The 16,366-nt window shown below is 45.2% G+C and overlaps 1 protein-coding gene across 1 annotated transcript in view; it reads right to left on the bottom strand.

The window, feature by feature from the left end:
- Positions 1–7,496: 7,496 nt before the first annotated feature.
- GRK1 (G protein-coupled receptor kinase 1) overlaps positions 7,497–16,366 on the bottom strand; it is a 636,766-nt gene continuing 627,896 nt past the window's right edge. Inside the window, exon 7 of the mRNA XM_078658078.1 lies at positions 7,497–8,334. Coding sequence (XP_078514204.1) covers positions 8,060–8,334 — 275 coding nt within the window. The 3' untranslated portion in view covers positions 7,497–8,059. The remainder of the gene's footprint in view (positions 8,335–16,366) is intronic.

Here is a 16,366-nt window from a genome sequence, read left to right as displayed (position 1 = left end):
GCAATTGCTGCCAAACAACTAGAACGATGCCACAATATTTTCTTTTTCCTGAATGCAGGAAAAATTATGCACGGAAACGGAATCAGCTGCTCTTTACCATTTTTTATACTATGGGACTGTGCAGGTAGTGAGACACATTTTGCAACATATTTATTGGGAGTGCTTCTTGAGTATGGAAACCACAAAATCTCGATGTGACATAATATCGAAGACAGAATATCGAAACCAAAATATTGACAGGTAAGCAAGTCTAGATTTTCTATACCTAACTCCACATATATGTACTTAAGCGTTGCATATATCTTCAAGGTACGTAGATATGGAGTTAGGAATAGTAAATCTATACTTCTCTATATGCACTTACCTTTTTCTATTTTGTCCCTCAATATTCTGTGCTCAATATTCTTCTATTTCGGTATTGTTGGTGTCGATATTCAGCAGTACAATTAATTATTGAGTATAGTTTGATACTGCTCATAATTTATGCGTACCGCATAAAATATTTTTTAAAAGCATGTAGGCACATGAGTTTAGCACATACTGACCCTGAGAGTTCCTTGAAATTCATTTTGTGATGCACTGAGGTAGCTCCTTATCTGTTTGTTTGGGCCTACATCATTTCACGTGCATGTCAATGCCTTACAAAATGTGTGTGTTAAAAATGAAATCAATATTTTTTTCGAGGACTTAAACTTATATTTTATAAGCTAACTGTCCATATTTTCTAACGAGTCTACTGGATTGTCTTTAATCTGTGACTAAAAGATACATCCAGTGTAATTGCAGTAAAATTGAAAGTGTTTTTTTCAAACGTGCCAAACATTTGACTTAAAACTTCAAATTGAATACTGATTAGTAGTGATACATGATTATTGAGAAACAATAGCTGAATGTATGTGACGGCAGTAAAACGGAAGATATTGCGGGTCAACGAGTTATGCACGCAAAATTCTGTGTAAATTTCCAATGCTGTGGCATAAATTAGAAATGAATCAGAATTGCTTTCCACTTTATAAAGCATTTTTAGTGTATTATGAGTTATTCAGTCATGCTTCATATTCACCTATCCATACAAGGGACATGCTGCTAACATTTATTTTCGAATGGATCCTTACATCATCATCATGATATGATACATGATAAATACAATGGACTCACTGTGTATGACTGAATCCCTATATGCTTTGAAGTTGTATTATTTTTCCCTACAAGGCCGTTTTTTTTTTCTCTGCTCAGGGGTACGGCTGAACTACTGTACATATTGTCCACTCACCTTTATGGAGCGGTGACAAAGGCTCCCCATCACATGAGAAAGTACTGGCTGCCCCAAAGACATTAACAACATGCTTTTGCCCCAGGCGCTATAGCATGGTTTGGGATTATACTAGCAAACAACCTTGTCCCGAATCAGGCTTGGCACATTTTTTTGTAGTCTGTGTTACATGGAAAGAAATCCCAGGCCAAATTTGTTTATTTCAGGGGTTTGCTGTGACCAAAAACAGACTAAAAGGAATGAGAGATGTATGTGGTATCCTACAGCAATAGAAGGAGTGCTGTGTGCGGCCATTAATAATGGACATAACCAAGGAGCCTGTTTGACTAGCTGCATGGGTGGCCTACAACCTTGCTGAAAGAACAGAATTATGATTAACCACACGTTCAACCAATTAGAATAAGTCTCAGTGTCAGGACCAGTATGTTTATATCACTGTTGGTAGCCAATGCCTCAGTGTTGTATGTTTTGTAGCGCTAACACACACATCATTTTCCAGGGACTATAACATTGTCTAACAAAGGATGTGCCTCCAAGATCAAAGGCCTTGTGAGTTTGGCTGATAGGATACTCCATCACAAACATGTTGGATGTTCTTTTGCTTTATTACAAGTGCATTAGATCCAGGGTCTTGTAATACGGCAGCCGACTCTTGGAGTATCCCATCTGAGAAACTCTTAAAAAGGCCCAGTTATTTTTTAATCTTTGTTGTTTAGGTACTTTGTACAGAATGTACTCTGTAGCCAGTTTTTGTATGTAACTTGGGCTTTTAAGCAAATACAATTTGTGCCTTAGGCAAAAAGTACAATCTTTGCTAAGTAATGTGGCTGCCTGATTCTGCTTATCTCCATACTGCATGGTAATCTGTGAACGTGATTAAGAAAAGGACAGAGGAACACTTGGAGTCCATACTCTCAGACAAGGGTTAATCCCAGACTACTTACAGCAACTGAGCATCCTGTACATACCAGAGTTTGAGTCTGGACCATATCAGGATCACTATAAAGACAAACCGTATAAAGATTAGGCTCAATATGACAGCTGCAGTATTTACTATAATTATGGACCTCATTACACAAGCTACCATCCAAGGAAAATACTTACCTCCAGCAAACTATAAATGGTGTATCTTTCCAGCAAATTATGGCAAATGTGTGTTCAGAACCGACAAATCCAACTCCCCTCCAATGACAGCCAAGGAATCCAGTTATTCAGCCCTCCTTGGCATGCTCCAAGTATATGTGTACCACAACCTCTACCACCATTGCTGCAACATCAACCACCACCTCCGTGTATGGATACTCAAACACTCAGGAGAACATATTTGATCTCGCGGATAGTAGCAGCAAAGATGAAGCGCCCAAAATGGTGGGTTGACAAGTAGTTCAGCATAAGGAATTGGTCCTGGGCTCACACGAAGATGGCAACAATCAGGGCACGAGGAGGAGCATGTTCAGCTACAAGTGAGGTACATGAAGATCCAACTTAAGCTGACATATTGCCATATGGCATCTCCGAATGACATGACTCTTCCACAGAGCTGCTAACTGTCCGCCCTCCCAGTGATGTCGACAGAACAACCATATTTTCCAAATATTTTCAAAGAACAGCGCAATAAGTTGATTAGTCCATTCCTACTCTTGGATATGTTTGGCAGGTTGGTGTCAAACTCATGAAGATACCAACCAGTGTTCTAGTCATTGTTCCGAGGTTGAACTATCATGCACTGGACAGTGCCCAAGCTTGCTTCATGGGTCAATCTTGCCCAGAATCTGTCATTGTGGTAGCTGCCCAATGGAAAACGGGCAACCCACGCACACTTACTTCCACTCCTCCAGATCAGGAAGACAAACACATTGACGCCTTGGCAAAAGAGTAAGATCCATTCCTGCAGCATAACTGAGTAACTATGCTCTTGCTATCTTTTGTCTATGCAACCAACAGATGTGAAGTGACATTGCCTCTCTTCTAGAGCTCATTTCTTATGACAAGCGGGACACTAATAAAAGAATCATGAGAGAAATGGTAAATGTCTGCTGTTATTGATGTGGCCATGAATGTGGCCAACTTTTATTTCCTGCAGCTCTCAGGGAATATAGTTCCCCAAAACAATTGCTAAAGAGCACTTCCTTTTCCCCAGTGGTGCAGGTGAAATTTCTGGATATGCTTTTTAATTGTCAGACACTCTTCTGTAAACAAGAGGAGGAGATGTTTCAGGGCATCAAAACAGGAGCCTACACAGTAGGCTTACTTCTGGCACTGTATTATTGCAAACCCTCATCTCAGACAGAATGGGTACTTCTGGCTATCCTACATTGATCAAGGATATGCCAGGTCTCAGAGACAAATCTACAGCAAAATGCTGCTAGAAAGAAGAGCGCCCTTGCATGCTCAGGATCAAGACAGCCGTAATCAAGCTCCCCCCCAACCCCCACTTCCCCTGCTGGCCTCCTCCACTCTGCATACAGTGGGAGATAAGATCTTAGACTTTGCCTCAGAATGGGAAAATATCACATTGGACTATGTGACTACTCCTAATCATTTGTGGTGGCCACACTGTAGAATTTTTCTATGGCCAGTTAGCACTACCAGTGCAAGGCTCCTCCATTCGGCCTCAACTCAACTTCAAATGTTTTCATCACATATCTCCCACCAGTCTCTGCACTTGTCCATAAAACAAACTGTCAAGTCTTCCTCTATTTAAATGACTGACTTACAAAAGCGTGCAGAAGGAGAGAGGCTGAAGACCCAACAAATGACTTCCTGGCCCTGTTCCAGCACCAGGGGCTCACTCTAAATCAGGCTAATTCTTCCCCATCTTCAGCAAAAAGCTTGACATTTCTGGGAGCTTGTCTCAATATTTCTCAAGGAAAGACATTACCCTCTCCGGATCGTGTGGGGAATTAGATGGCTCTCGCCACATCCATCTCTGTCCTATTAATTGACCCACTTCAGCAATACATGTTTCTCCAGGGGTCTATATCTTCATGGATTCCGCTGATTCTGCATTGTGCAGACTTCGAATGAAACCCACTAGGCAGGGATTAAACCTTCCGTGGTGACAAATAATATGCTCATGCGAAGATTAGAACTGTGTGTGACTCAGTACAAGAAGAAATGCCATCTTTTTGCCAACAGTTCAAACAGGAAGATCTGGGGGAATGAACTTGTCCACGTCTTTGTATAATGCTTTTCCATTTTCCCTGGTCCGAGGGTTCTCACTAGTGTTAGAAAGGAGCCACGTAAGATAATATTGATCGCCCCTGCATGGCAGAGATATTTCTGGTATGCCAAGCATATACAGCTCTCGAACTCTCTGACTATAACCCTCAAAATCCATCTGGAACTACATTGCAAGGAAGGACTCAGATTCTACATCACATTCGAATTACCTGACCTTCACAGCCTGGCTAGATCACCAGTGGCCAGATGTACGACCCTTTTTTGCACTCGCAAATGAGTGATTGGCCAGTTTGCGCCTGCAAAAAAGGGTAATAGCATGTACAAATGCTATTTTGCGAGTCACTGCCTCGCCAAATAACGTTTGCGACTCTCGCTATTAGCGAGGAGCGTCCCTTCCTAATAGCAAGAATATTGTTTTGCGACCGCATTTGCGGTTGCAAAACACTCGCAGTTTACCACCTACTTCTAGTAGGTGGTAAACCACTCGCAAACGGGCAGGGGTCCCCAGGGGACCCCTTCCCCTTCGTGAGTGTATGAGAAACTATTTTTTTAAGAGCAGGCAGTGGTCCCAGGGACAACTGCCTGCCCTAAGAAAATGAAAATGAAAAGTTTCATTTTTCTTTTTTAAATGCACCCCGTTTTCATTTAAGGAAAGCGGGATGCATTTAAAAGAAAATACTGCTTTATTTGAAAAGCAGTCCCAGACATGGTGGTCTGCTGACCCTAGCAGCCACCATCCCTGGGAGTGCTAGCCATTCCCAATGGGGTCTCAAATTGCACTTTCCCTAATGAATATTGATGAGGCAGCAATTTGCGACCCGTTTGGGAATCACTAACAGTGTCTGTGACACTGTTGTACATTGAATTTTGCGAGTTGCTAATTGTGAGTCGCAAAGCGACGCAATTTGCAAGTCGCAAAATGTAAGGGTCGTACATCTGGTCCCTAGTATTTGGTCATTTGGACATTCCACAAATCAGCAGGAATGTTTTGATGCAAGTATGTGCAACATCCACCTTCAAGATATATAGTGCAACATGGAAAAGATTCTGTGTTTGTTGTGCCGATAGAGGCCTCACTGCACTCATGGTAGAACCATGGGGCATATTTACAAGCAAAGTGTGTCACTAAGCTAAGAAGGCTAACAACACGCTCCGTCACTTTAGAAATGCAGGGCTGCACCATATTTACAAGAATATGGTGCAGCACTGCGTTTTCCCCTGCGCTGGCGCTAAATTTAGACGCTTAGTGCCAGCACAGGCCCCCTTGGACCATAGAGCGAGGGTGCCTGCGTTAAAGGGAGCGATTGTTTATTTACAGGAAGGTGTCCCTTCCTGCACATAAACAATCTGAAATGGCGATTTGAAACTTCTATGCGTGCGGCTTAATGCAGCACACATAGAAGTTGCAAAACCTCATTTTTTTATGATTGTTTATGTGCAGGAAGGAAGGGACACCTTCCTGCATATAAACAATCAAAGGTGTTTTATGCAGCACACATGGAAACAGCAAATACCAAGAGAAATTACATATTTCTCCTGTTTTCGCCAGGGTAAGTCCAGATTTTCCCTGGTCTTAATTTTGGTGCTGCCCCACATTTACGCCACACTTGTAAATATGGGGCAGTATCAACATCAATGGGTGTTGTGGTGGAAAACTTACAGCAACACCCATTGTCCTCCCCTTTTACGCTAAGTAAAGTGTGAAAGAGTGCCTTATTTACAAGGCGGCATTAAGCCACGCTAAGTGGCTGAACACTGCCTTGTAAATAAGGCGAAGCCTGTATCGCCGCCACAACATCTTTAAAAGTGACCTTGTGGTGGCGATAGGGGCTTGTAAATATGCCCCTATGTTTGTCACACACCAACGAATCTGACCTGCAGCTCATGTCTGTCAGTCGATCTACCTGGCATTTCCAGATACACACGTTCTTCTGTTCACATTTTTTCTGTCAACTGATTATAAAAACGTTTATGAAATGACTTTTCTGAGCTTTAACTCAAATGAGACAACCATCGCTTTCTTAGGTCCTCGACACTGTTCTTGGTCACCTCATGTAACCAACGTTTGAACCCATCCACAAAGCAGAATGTAAACTCCTCTCCTGGAAGATAGGGCTGCATCATACACTGACTTTGTCAAGAAGAATGAGTGCGCTGCACACACTGACCATCAAGAAATAATTCCTGCAGTTCTCAAAGGACAAGATGGTACTCTGTCCAAATCCAAAGGGTTGTTGGACTTCCACCTCAATAGACCGGTAGTCCTACATTTATAGTTTTCTGAATCCTGCCTCCAACATAAAAAGGTCTGTGCACTCATTGCATGTGTAAAGATGCTTTAAATTCTACCTTGACAAGACTAAAGGCATTATACAATAATATCGTATTTTTATGGCCATTTGTCAACATGGAAAGGGCAGCCCCCTCTTGCTAAATAAGGCATGTCGAGATGGATGTTAGCCTATATAGTGTTCTTCCACAAAAAGGTAAATCAAACTCTTAACAGGGTGAGTGCCAGCACACCCAACCAGAGCATCTCTGTATCAACAGCCTTATATGCTGCACGACATCTGCATAGCTGCAACCTGGAAGAACAGATACACATTCACCAAGTACTACTTCCTGAATACTGATTCAACCACAGATAATTTGGAAGGGTAAACAATTCTGCGCAAACTCCTTCGATGAGGCGAGCCTGCTTCCTTCTTGTTAATGTGCTAAAAACTGTTAACTGTTTTAATCTTGGAGTGAACCTATGAAAAAATAAATTTGGAGAATAAACTATTTATTTACCTGTTACTACAGTTCTCCATTCATTTGCTAACCACCCTGCCCAGTCTGAGGCTCACTGATATTTCCCTATCACTCGTGTGCTTTGCAAATCTGAGCTATGGTGGCCTCTAGGGGGACTGCGAGGTGTATTCACTATTTTGACACTACCACTAAACTTCTTTATCTATATTAATGCCTTGTGTATTTGTCAGGGCGGATATCTGTAGGTGCATATGTGTAAAGCAGACACAAAACCGATGGATTCTATTGCTTTAAATTGGTTTTTAAATCTGCAGAACTAATTACTCAACTTCATCATGTTAATTCACTAACTCATTGCTTTTCTGTAGAATAGATGCTTCATAACTCCAAAACAAGCAAAACAAGTGCTACAAAACAATAGGTTATTATTATAATAATAATAATTTCAAAATTCGAAAGTTCTAAATATAAAGTCCATTGTTGCTTCTTGCTCTCCGCGTGGACACCCGGGTGCATGGGTGTTCATGTAGTGTTTTCTCCATGTGTTTCTCCTAATCAGCTGAAAGTATAGCTGACCTCCTTAGACTGGGAACTCTTGAGATTTTGACATGTCACATAATTCCGCCCTCCAACTATTATGGAAATCACTGAGTCATATACAAGTTGGGCAAAGTAACCAACCCAAAATGTGAGATTACTGGTAGATTAGTGCGGCTGCTGAATGCTGGACTTACCTTCTGTCCTATCATGACAAAAGGACATATGATTTATAACGCAAATCAACCAACCATTCTCACCCCCATTGGCGAGCTCCCTACAACTAAAGTGCTAAGTGTCTCGGAGGTTTCTTTATGCTACTCGACAAACTCCAGACTTGGATGAATTTTCCATCGTGGAATTTCTTCTCTTGTCGTTTGACTGGTCATTCAGTTCTCCAAAAATACCAGTTTCAATCATTTCTTCTTGCCATGGAATAGGGATATTGCCGGAAGCAAACTCATCGAAAAATTCCTTGTCCGAATCTTCAAGGACGACACCTTTCACTGTAGAAAAGGCACCAACATCTTGTATATCTTTAGCATAAACTGTTCGAGAATCAGGAGCAAAAGGCGGTGGAAGTATACCTGAAACAGTAAGAAAATAGATAGGAGTTCAGATATGTGGTTCAGATGTATAAACTGCAAGGCAAGCGAAAAGCAGATAAATAACAGACAACATGAATAGGGTTACCTTTACGGTGACTCTCTTACTTTTAATTCTTATCCTCTTTCCAGTCCTTAACTTGTGGTCACTCTGTCACCAAATGGGGGAGGGGAATGGGAGGGGGACTCAGAAGCTGCTTCTAAATGTGCTGACTTTAGAGCTGTGCATGTCAGTTCTGCATGTTTACATCCATAAATCGAGGCCTGCACACATCCCTGCTTCTGAGTGCCCCCTAAGGTTGCCCTCTTCAAAAAAGGAGCCAGTATATGTTTTTGCCCAATTGATGACGGGCCATGAGACGGTGTTAATTGGAACGAGCCTATAGACTAAGAGTAACATAGACACCATAAAGTATATGGTTCTCTTTAGCCTTTTGCTACATCCTGGCTTCTCCCCATTCTCTGTTTGTGGAAAGTTCCCACATCTATTAAGGAAGAGAAAAGGAGCACGAGATTCTTAGACAGCTTTGGTAGGCTAGCAGGTTGCAGATAACATCATGGAAGAAGCACCATGCATTTAGAATCAGTAGTGTGCATATGGGGAGCCCAGTTACACATGATGCCATCAGCTTAAATGTTTTCAGAATCGGCAACAACGGGGCTGGTTTATATCACAGGATAGATGGGGACGTTGAGCCATAAAAAAAACATATTCACTACATGATTTTTGATGGGATTGTTGTTCTACCTGTGCCTGATACATAAAGCTGAAATATATCTTTTGCAGGTGTCCAACTTCCCACTGTCTTAGCGAGATGAAGTGAAAAAAACATCAATCACTGAGCAGGTGACCCCTCCAAGAGGCAAATTTAGTGTTGTTAGAAATTGAGGTTTCTGGTTGTCAGGGTATACAAATGCAAAAACATGGTATACAACCTGTCCAAGCAGGAGCCACATTTCTAGTCAGGGTAAGTCAGATATACAACCTAAATTAACCTCTGCTCACCCTCTGGTAGCTTAGCACAGAGCAGTGAGGCATAACTTAAGAGCAATGTGTTAAAGTATTTTTGCACACTTTAACTACAGTAACACAGTGACAACACCACACAAAGAATCCACACCAGTTTACGAAAACAGAGAAAATGTATCTGAGTTAAATAAGAGCAAAACTCCAATCAGTAGAAATCGAGATATGAATTTTTAAAGATTGAATCCAACAACAGTGCTTAGAAGTCAATAGCACTAAAATGTTACTTGAGGTTGCCCTAGACCAGGGAAATCCATAAGATCAGGCCAACTGCGATGAAGGGCAGACTGGCTATAGGACCAACGCAGGGCCTGCTGAAAAAGTAGCTTGTACAAAGCAAGCATCAGCATCGAAGGCTTCACTGGGTCAGTTCTGATCCACGGAGTTCGGTCGATGTGTTGGAGTCGAGTCTCCCAGTCTGTGTCGAAGATTTTCTCTGTGTCAACATCAAGCCCCACAGTCGGCATTGAAGGATCGGCACTGCATCGTCATTGGACCTCACAGTCTGGTCATGCGTCATCATCGAATCGGCACTGCGTCCGTGTCAGACGACACTACATTGGTTCCGATCAAAGCAAAGATGTCATTGTGTTGATTTCTACTGAAACAGTTGAAGAACTGACTTCTGAAGACCAGGACTGGAGGGGCACCTCAGGCAAGGATAGGAATCTCAGATTGCAGAGTCCAGTTGCACCAGCAGAGTTGCAAGAAGTCTTTTGCGACCCTGAGACTTCAGAGAACAGGAGGACAGCCAACAAGCCTTTGAAGAAACTTGGGTTGAAGGAGGTAGAAAGCAGGTCCAGTCCCTCTCACTCCCAGGCAAGAAGCATCAGGCAGCAGGCCAACTTAACAGAGCAGGTAGAAAAGTGGCAGTCCCTCCTACAGCACAGCAATCAGCAGACAGCAGACCAACACAGCAATGCAGGTAGCAAAGTGACAGTCCGTACTACAGCACAGCAGCTCTTCTTCCAGTCAGAATGTCCTTGGTTCCAGCAAATTTCTGATTTGGTGGTATCAGGGGTCCAGCACTTATACCCAAATGTACCTTTGAAGTGAGGAGGACTTCAAAAAGGCCTTTGAAGATCACACAGTCCCTGCCTTTCCTGCCCTGGCTCCAGAATCAATACAGAGGGTATTCAGCTCTTTGTGTTGGGACAGGCTCAGCCCTATTCAGGTGCAAATGCCAGCTCCTCCCTCCCAATCTACCTCAGGAAGGCCAATAAGCCTGGTGATGCACATGTCATACCCCAGCTCCCTTTGTGTGTGACTGTCTAGAGGGAATGCACAAAGCCCACCTATCACCCAACCCAGACATGTATTCAGAGACAGGCCGTGGTACAGAATGGTTAAAGTAAGAAAGTGCAAAATCTCTAAAAGCGGCATTTTCAGGCTTGCAATTTAAAATCCAACTTCACCATAAGTTGTGTCTTTAAATTGTGAGTCCACAGACATCAAACTCCAAATCTCTATCCCTTCCCAATTGTAAATTATATTTGAAATATGTTTTAAGGCAATCTCAATGTTAACCTATGGAAGAGATAGGCGTTGCAGTAGTGAAAAAGTAATTTAACAGTTTTCCAAAACTCAAAATTATGTGTCTTACCTTTTAAATACAGTGCACCCTGTATAATGAAAGGGAAGGTTTGGACCTGACAAGTAGGTTAACTTGCCAGGTCGAAATGGCAGTTTAAAACTGCATTGCACAGGTTCTGTAATGGTAGGCCTGAGCCGTGTTTAAAGGGCTACTAAAGTGGGTGGCACAATCAGTGCTGTGGGGCCCACTGGTGTCCTTCGATTTACAGGCACTGGACACACAGTGCACTTTACTAAGGACTTTCAAGTACATTTAAAGTACAGAGCATATGCACTTTAGCACTGGTTAATAGTGGTTTAGTCTGCGATAGAGCCCTATCCGGAGTTGAAGGGGGTCGGACAATCACAGGCCTCCCTCACCATGGTCCGAAGAGGGATGAAGACGCAGGAGGGCAGGGAGGGCCCAGCAGTGGCGCAGCATGTCCTGACTGTCGAGGGGAGTGGGGCCCTGGCTGGAGCCGACGGGACGAACCCCGCTGGGGAACAACCAACAGATAAACTAGACCTGATACTACAGGAGATGAGGGATTCCAGATCAGCAATGGAGCTGCAGCTCGGAGCCCTCACCACCAATTTATCCTTGCTTAAGGCAGACCACCATAAACTGGCTGACAAGGTTAAAGATCAAGGCCTTGCGGTTGCGGACCTTACCCCGACAGTGGCGGATCACACTACGTCTATTCAGCAACTACAACAGCAGGTCGCCTCCCTGATGGACCGCATGGAGGACGCGGAAGGACGCAATCGGCGCAACAACATCCGCGTCATTGGCCTTCCGGAGCGCTGCGAGGGGACCCACGCAGCAGACTTCATGGAGCAATGGTTCCTGGACCATGTCACTGAAGAGGGTCTATCGCCATATTTCTGTGTGGAGAGAGCACACCGCATCCCCACTGAGAGACCTAGGTCTGGCTGTCCGCCTCGCCCCCGATCGTGCGAATACTAAATTACCGAGATAGAGATGCCCTCCTCCACAAAGCGAGAGAGAAATCTGTCATACAATATGAGAACTGTCGAGTATCCCTCTATCCAGACTATACCAACTTAGTACAAAAACAACGTTCTTCATACCAGGAGGTGGAGAAGAAACTTCGAGGGGCCAAGTTGAAATATGCGCTTTTGTACCCAGCTCGATTAAAGATTGTGCATGAAAACAAGACTCAGTTCTTTGAGAGCCCCACAGACGTGGAGGAATGGCTGGAAGTAATGGGTATTGATGGCAGCCAGGATGCTGCGCGGGACACAGCGGCCGGTGGTTCGGGAAAGAGTTCTGGACGGGCGGGCAAAGGTTCTCCTGCCACGGAAGGAGGATCGGAGTGACGCGGCCCGTCACGGGAGCAGCAGAAAGAAGACCAGCTAGAAGCAGTGGAATTGGTGGGCGACTTTCGTGATGGTCAGGAGCAAACCAACACTGACACAGATGACAGCACACTTCATTCGGACTCGGACAACAGCGTGATCTTGTTCCCCACCATCACGCCCAGGGCGGCAGACGATTTGCTGGATAACTAAGATGATGCAGAGACTGGCCTGCACCGGACAGGTCACTTGATGACTTTTGATATCCTTTTTTGATAATAAATGGATGTTTCTTGTAACGATAGCTCGCAGGGGAATACCGGGGGAGCTGGGGAACTGTATTTATTTGATATGGGGGGGCAGAGCCTGGGGAAGGCTCGCTACACCGCAGAGTGAGATACAAGGATGGAGTCACCAGGCACGTTGCACCCTGATAGGTTTATATACCCCCTATCCAAGAACCTCTAGCTGAAAGCTACGGATAGACTCCTGCCTAGTGCCCCTATGCCGGCTTACTGTTGAGCCAGCGGCACCCGATATAGCAGTTAAGATGACTAGTATAGCGCTAGACCCCCCCCCCCCCCACTGGCGAAAGCAACTATGCTCGAATTGTTAGGTTCATGATTTCTTTTGTTCGGCTCAGCACCGTAACTTTGCTGCGCCAAGTTAGTTCGGTTTGGGGAAGGGAACATAGAGGTCTCCTAGTTGACACTCACAACATGCAATGCAAAGTTCTATCCACACTCCGAGAGCAGATAGGAGGAGACTATGGCTGAAGTAGCAGGATCCTATAGATTTGCCACCTGGAATGTGCGCGGACTTGGTGCGATTCAGAAAAGGCACCGGATACATGCGTTCCTACTGAGACAACACGCACAGATTACGTTCTTGCAGGAATCCCACCTAACGACATCAGAGGCTCAGACACTGAGAAAGAGATGGAGGGGTACTATATATTCCACATCCTACTCAGTCTTCTCTAGGGGGGAGACCATTTGGGTCCGACACGGAACGCCCTTTGTAGAGATAGGAAGGAAGGTGGATGATCAAGGGAGGTACATCATGGTGAAAGGCACGCTAGATGGCACACTGTGAGTTATTGGTAGTATATACGCCCCGTATTTCGACCAAGGCACATTTCTAGGTAAGGGGAGTCGGGTGTTGTCAGACTGGGTGGACATCCCATGGGTCCTGGGAGGGGATTGGAACATGGTTTTAGACATAGGAATGGATAGGTCGCACCCTCCTCTCCAAATGGCGGGAGTAACAAAATTGACTGAGGTATTTACGACATGGGCTACGGGCTGGGGGCTGGTGGATGCATGGCGAGAGTTACACCCAACCCACAAGGAGTATTCCTACTTCTCCCCTGTACATAACTTACACACAAGGATAGATAGGTTTCTATGCTCCAGTTCTTTAATACCGAGGATAGGCAAAATGGATTATCTAGCCAAAACTTTCTCTGATCATAGGCCTCTGACACTAGATCTCCTCTGAGGCAGGGTACCATCCCCGGTACCCACCTGGAGACTTAACCCACTACTCTTGGAGGACGGCCCTTTTCGGGCATCCCTGTCCGATACTTTAAATAATGATTTTCTGGATAACTGGGACTCCGCATCGTCCTATCGGGTGGTGTGGGATGCCATGAAAGTAGTAATAAGGGGCGCCTCCATTGGCCAGTTAGTAGGGGCCCGCCAAGAAACTCATTAGAGACTATGTGAAATAGAGAACCGACTGCAAACACTGGAGAGGGAGGCAAGTATAGACCCGGAGAAACAGGGCGACCTGCAGGCAGGGAACATTGACCATGCGGAAGTACTAGAAACATTGAGGGTCATTGACCATGGAGAATACCTACGCCAGCAACACGCCGAGGCTGACAGATCAGGTACTTTATTGGCCCGATTAGTGCGGGATCAGGCAGTGTAGTCCATACACAATACGAGATCAATAAGGCGTTCCATGCCCACCTGCAAGCATTATATGCTCCTTCCCTCATAGACGACCCGGACAGAGTGGCAGAGTTTCTTCACGATCTACCCTTTCCGGTCTTATCTAGTACTGCCCAGAAGGAGATGGGTGGCCCCATAACTCAACAGGAAATTCGGGCTAGCATACGGTCCCTTAATCGAAACAAGACACCAGGTATGGATGGACTACCAGTAGAGTTTTACCAGACCTACTCTGAAACCCTAGTACCTGTGCTAGAAAAGGTATATAGGGCGGCATTTGAGGAAGGCCAATTGCTCGTATCGACAATGCAAGCCTTGGTCATATCCATACCTAAGCCGGGAAGAGATCCACTCGAACTAACTAACTATAGGCCCCTGTCAATGCTCTCAACGGAGTACAAGATCCTCAGTAAGGTTCTCGCCCTGAGGATACAGACTCATCTTCCAGATCTGGTACACCCGGACCAATGCGGTTTCCTTCCTGGAAGGAGTACATCACAGAACACGCGGAGGCTCCATGCCCTTATGGCTGCTGCCACACAGGAACACCCTCAGGCAGGCAGCATTGCATTGGACCTTAAACAAGCATTCGACTCCCTGTCCTGGCAGTTTATGTTCGAGACTCTACGACGCTTTGGTCTCCCAGAATCTTTATTGAAATGGGTAAGACTTCTCTATACAGACCCCACAGCTCGGGCTCGAACAGGTCGGTACATCTCAGACAGCTACCCAATAAACAGACGCACTCGGCAAGGTTGCCCTTTATCCCCAATTTTATTTGTGATGGCGTTGGAACCTCTTGCCATAACCATTAGGGCCCGTGGAGAACGGATGGGTATTTTGATCGGGGGAACGCATCACTTAATATCCATATACGCAGATGATATCTTATTGTACTTCCGCGACTTGGAGGGGGACCATTCGATTATAGCTGACGTCTTTGCTCGATTTGAGGAGGTATCTGGTTTAGCCATCAATCTGGGAAAGTCCACTGGTTTCTATTTTAGAGACTCACTGCACCCGCATCCTCTCCAATTCGGAAGATATCAGATCTCGGTGGCTCAGACTACGTTCAGATATCTGGGCATACAGGTATACAGACTGCCGGAGGACCAGTTCGAGGGTAATGTCAGAAGAGCTATTGCTGGCCTCAGCAGCAGTGTGGGGTTTTGGACGTCCTTACCCCTATCCGTCATGGGTAGAATCGCTATTTCAAAGATGGTCTTACTTCCCTGCATGCTGTATTATTTTGTTAATCTGCCAGTCATTCTCCCGCAACAGATATTTAACACACTGAATATGATCCTAATAAATCTCATCTGGGGTTCTGGACGCAGACGTATCAGTCTCCGAAAGCTCCAATTGGGGACCTGACTGGGAGGCCTGGGGCTGCCTGACCTTCGAGGGTACTATTTTGCCAGTCAGCTGCAGTGGCTTGCACGATGGGTGGCGGGTAGGAACCTACAAGAAATTGACTTTACAGTGGACCGGCTGGCACGGGGAGAATTGCACTACTTGCTGTTGCCCAGGAGCAGACTCCCGCCAGATTGCCACCACCTACTGCGCACAGCCCTGACGTGCTGGAGGAAGGCACTGGCATATACATCAACTACCGTGCCCTTTGCGGTAAAACGTCCCCCTGTTAGGCATTCCAACACCACAGGGCGGACTCACACGGCGTAGACTACGACCCTGGGTGGAAGCGGGGGTAGAGGATGTGGGCGTCTTTTTTGGGGAGGACGCCCAGATGGATCATGACTCCTTTTTGCGGGCCACGGGCGCCCCCCAGAGAATGTACCTGCTACACGCCACGGTGTCCCACTTCATAAGACACGCCTGGGCTCCACAGAGAATTAAACCGATGCAACATGAATTAGTACTCTTGCTTTATCATATGGGCGGAGGCGGACACCTGGTACGGTGGCTGTACATGGGGATCAGAGAACATGCAGCGACTCCACTCACCGCACTTAGAGACACGTGGGTACAGGATACAGGAGAGGCGCTGTCAGATAGGGATTGGCAGACAGTGCTTGAGCATCCCAAGAGAGTGTCGAGGAACGTCAAATTAAAATTTATACAGGTTATGGTGCTCCATAGGGCATATCTTACCCCCCAGCGATTACACAGAAGGTTC

The sequence above is a fragment of the Lissotriton helveticus genome, chromosome 8 (assembly GCF_964261635.1).
Source record: "Lissotriton helveticus chromosome 8, aLisHel1.1, whole genome shotgun sequence".
Lineage (NCBI taxonomy): Eukaryota > Metazoa > Chordata > Amphibia > Caudata > Salamandridae > Lissotriton > Lissotriton helveticus.
Note: the sequence above shows the minus strand (reverse complement) of the source record. Positions and strands in the feature narration are given on the sequence as shown.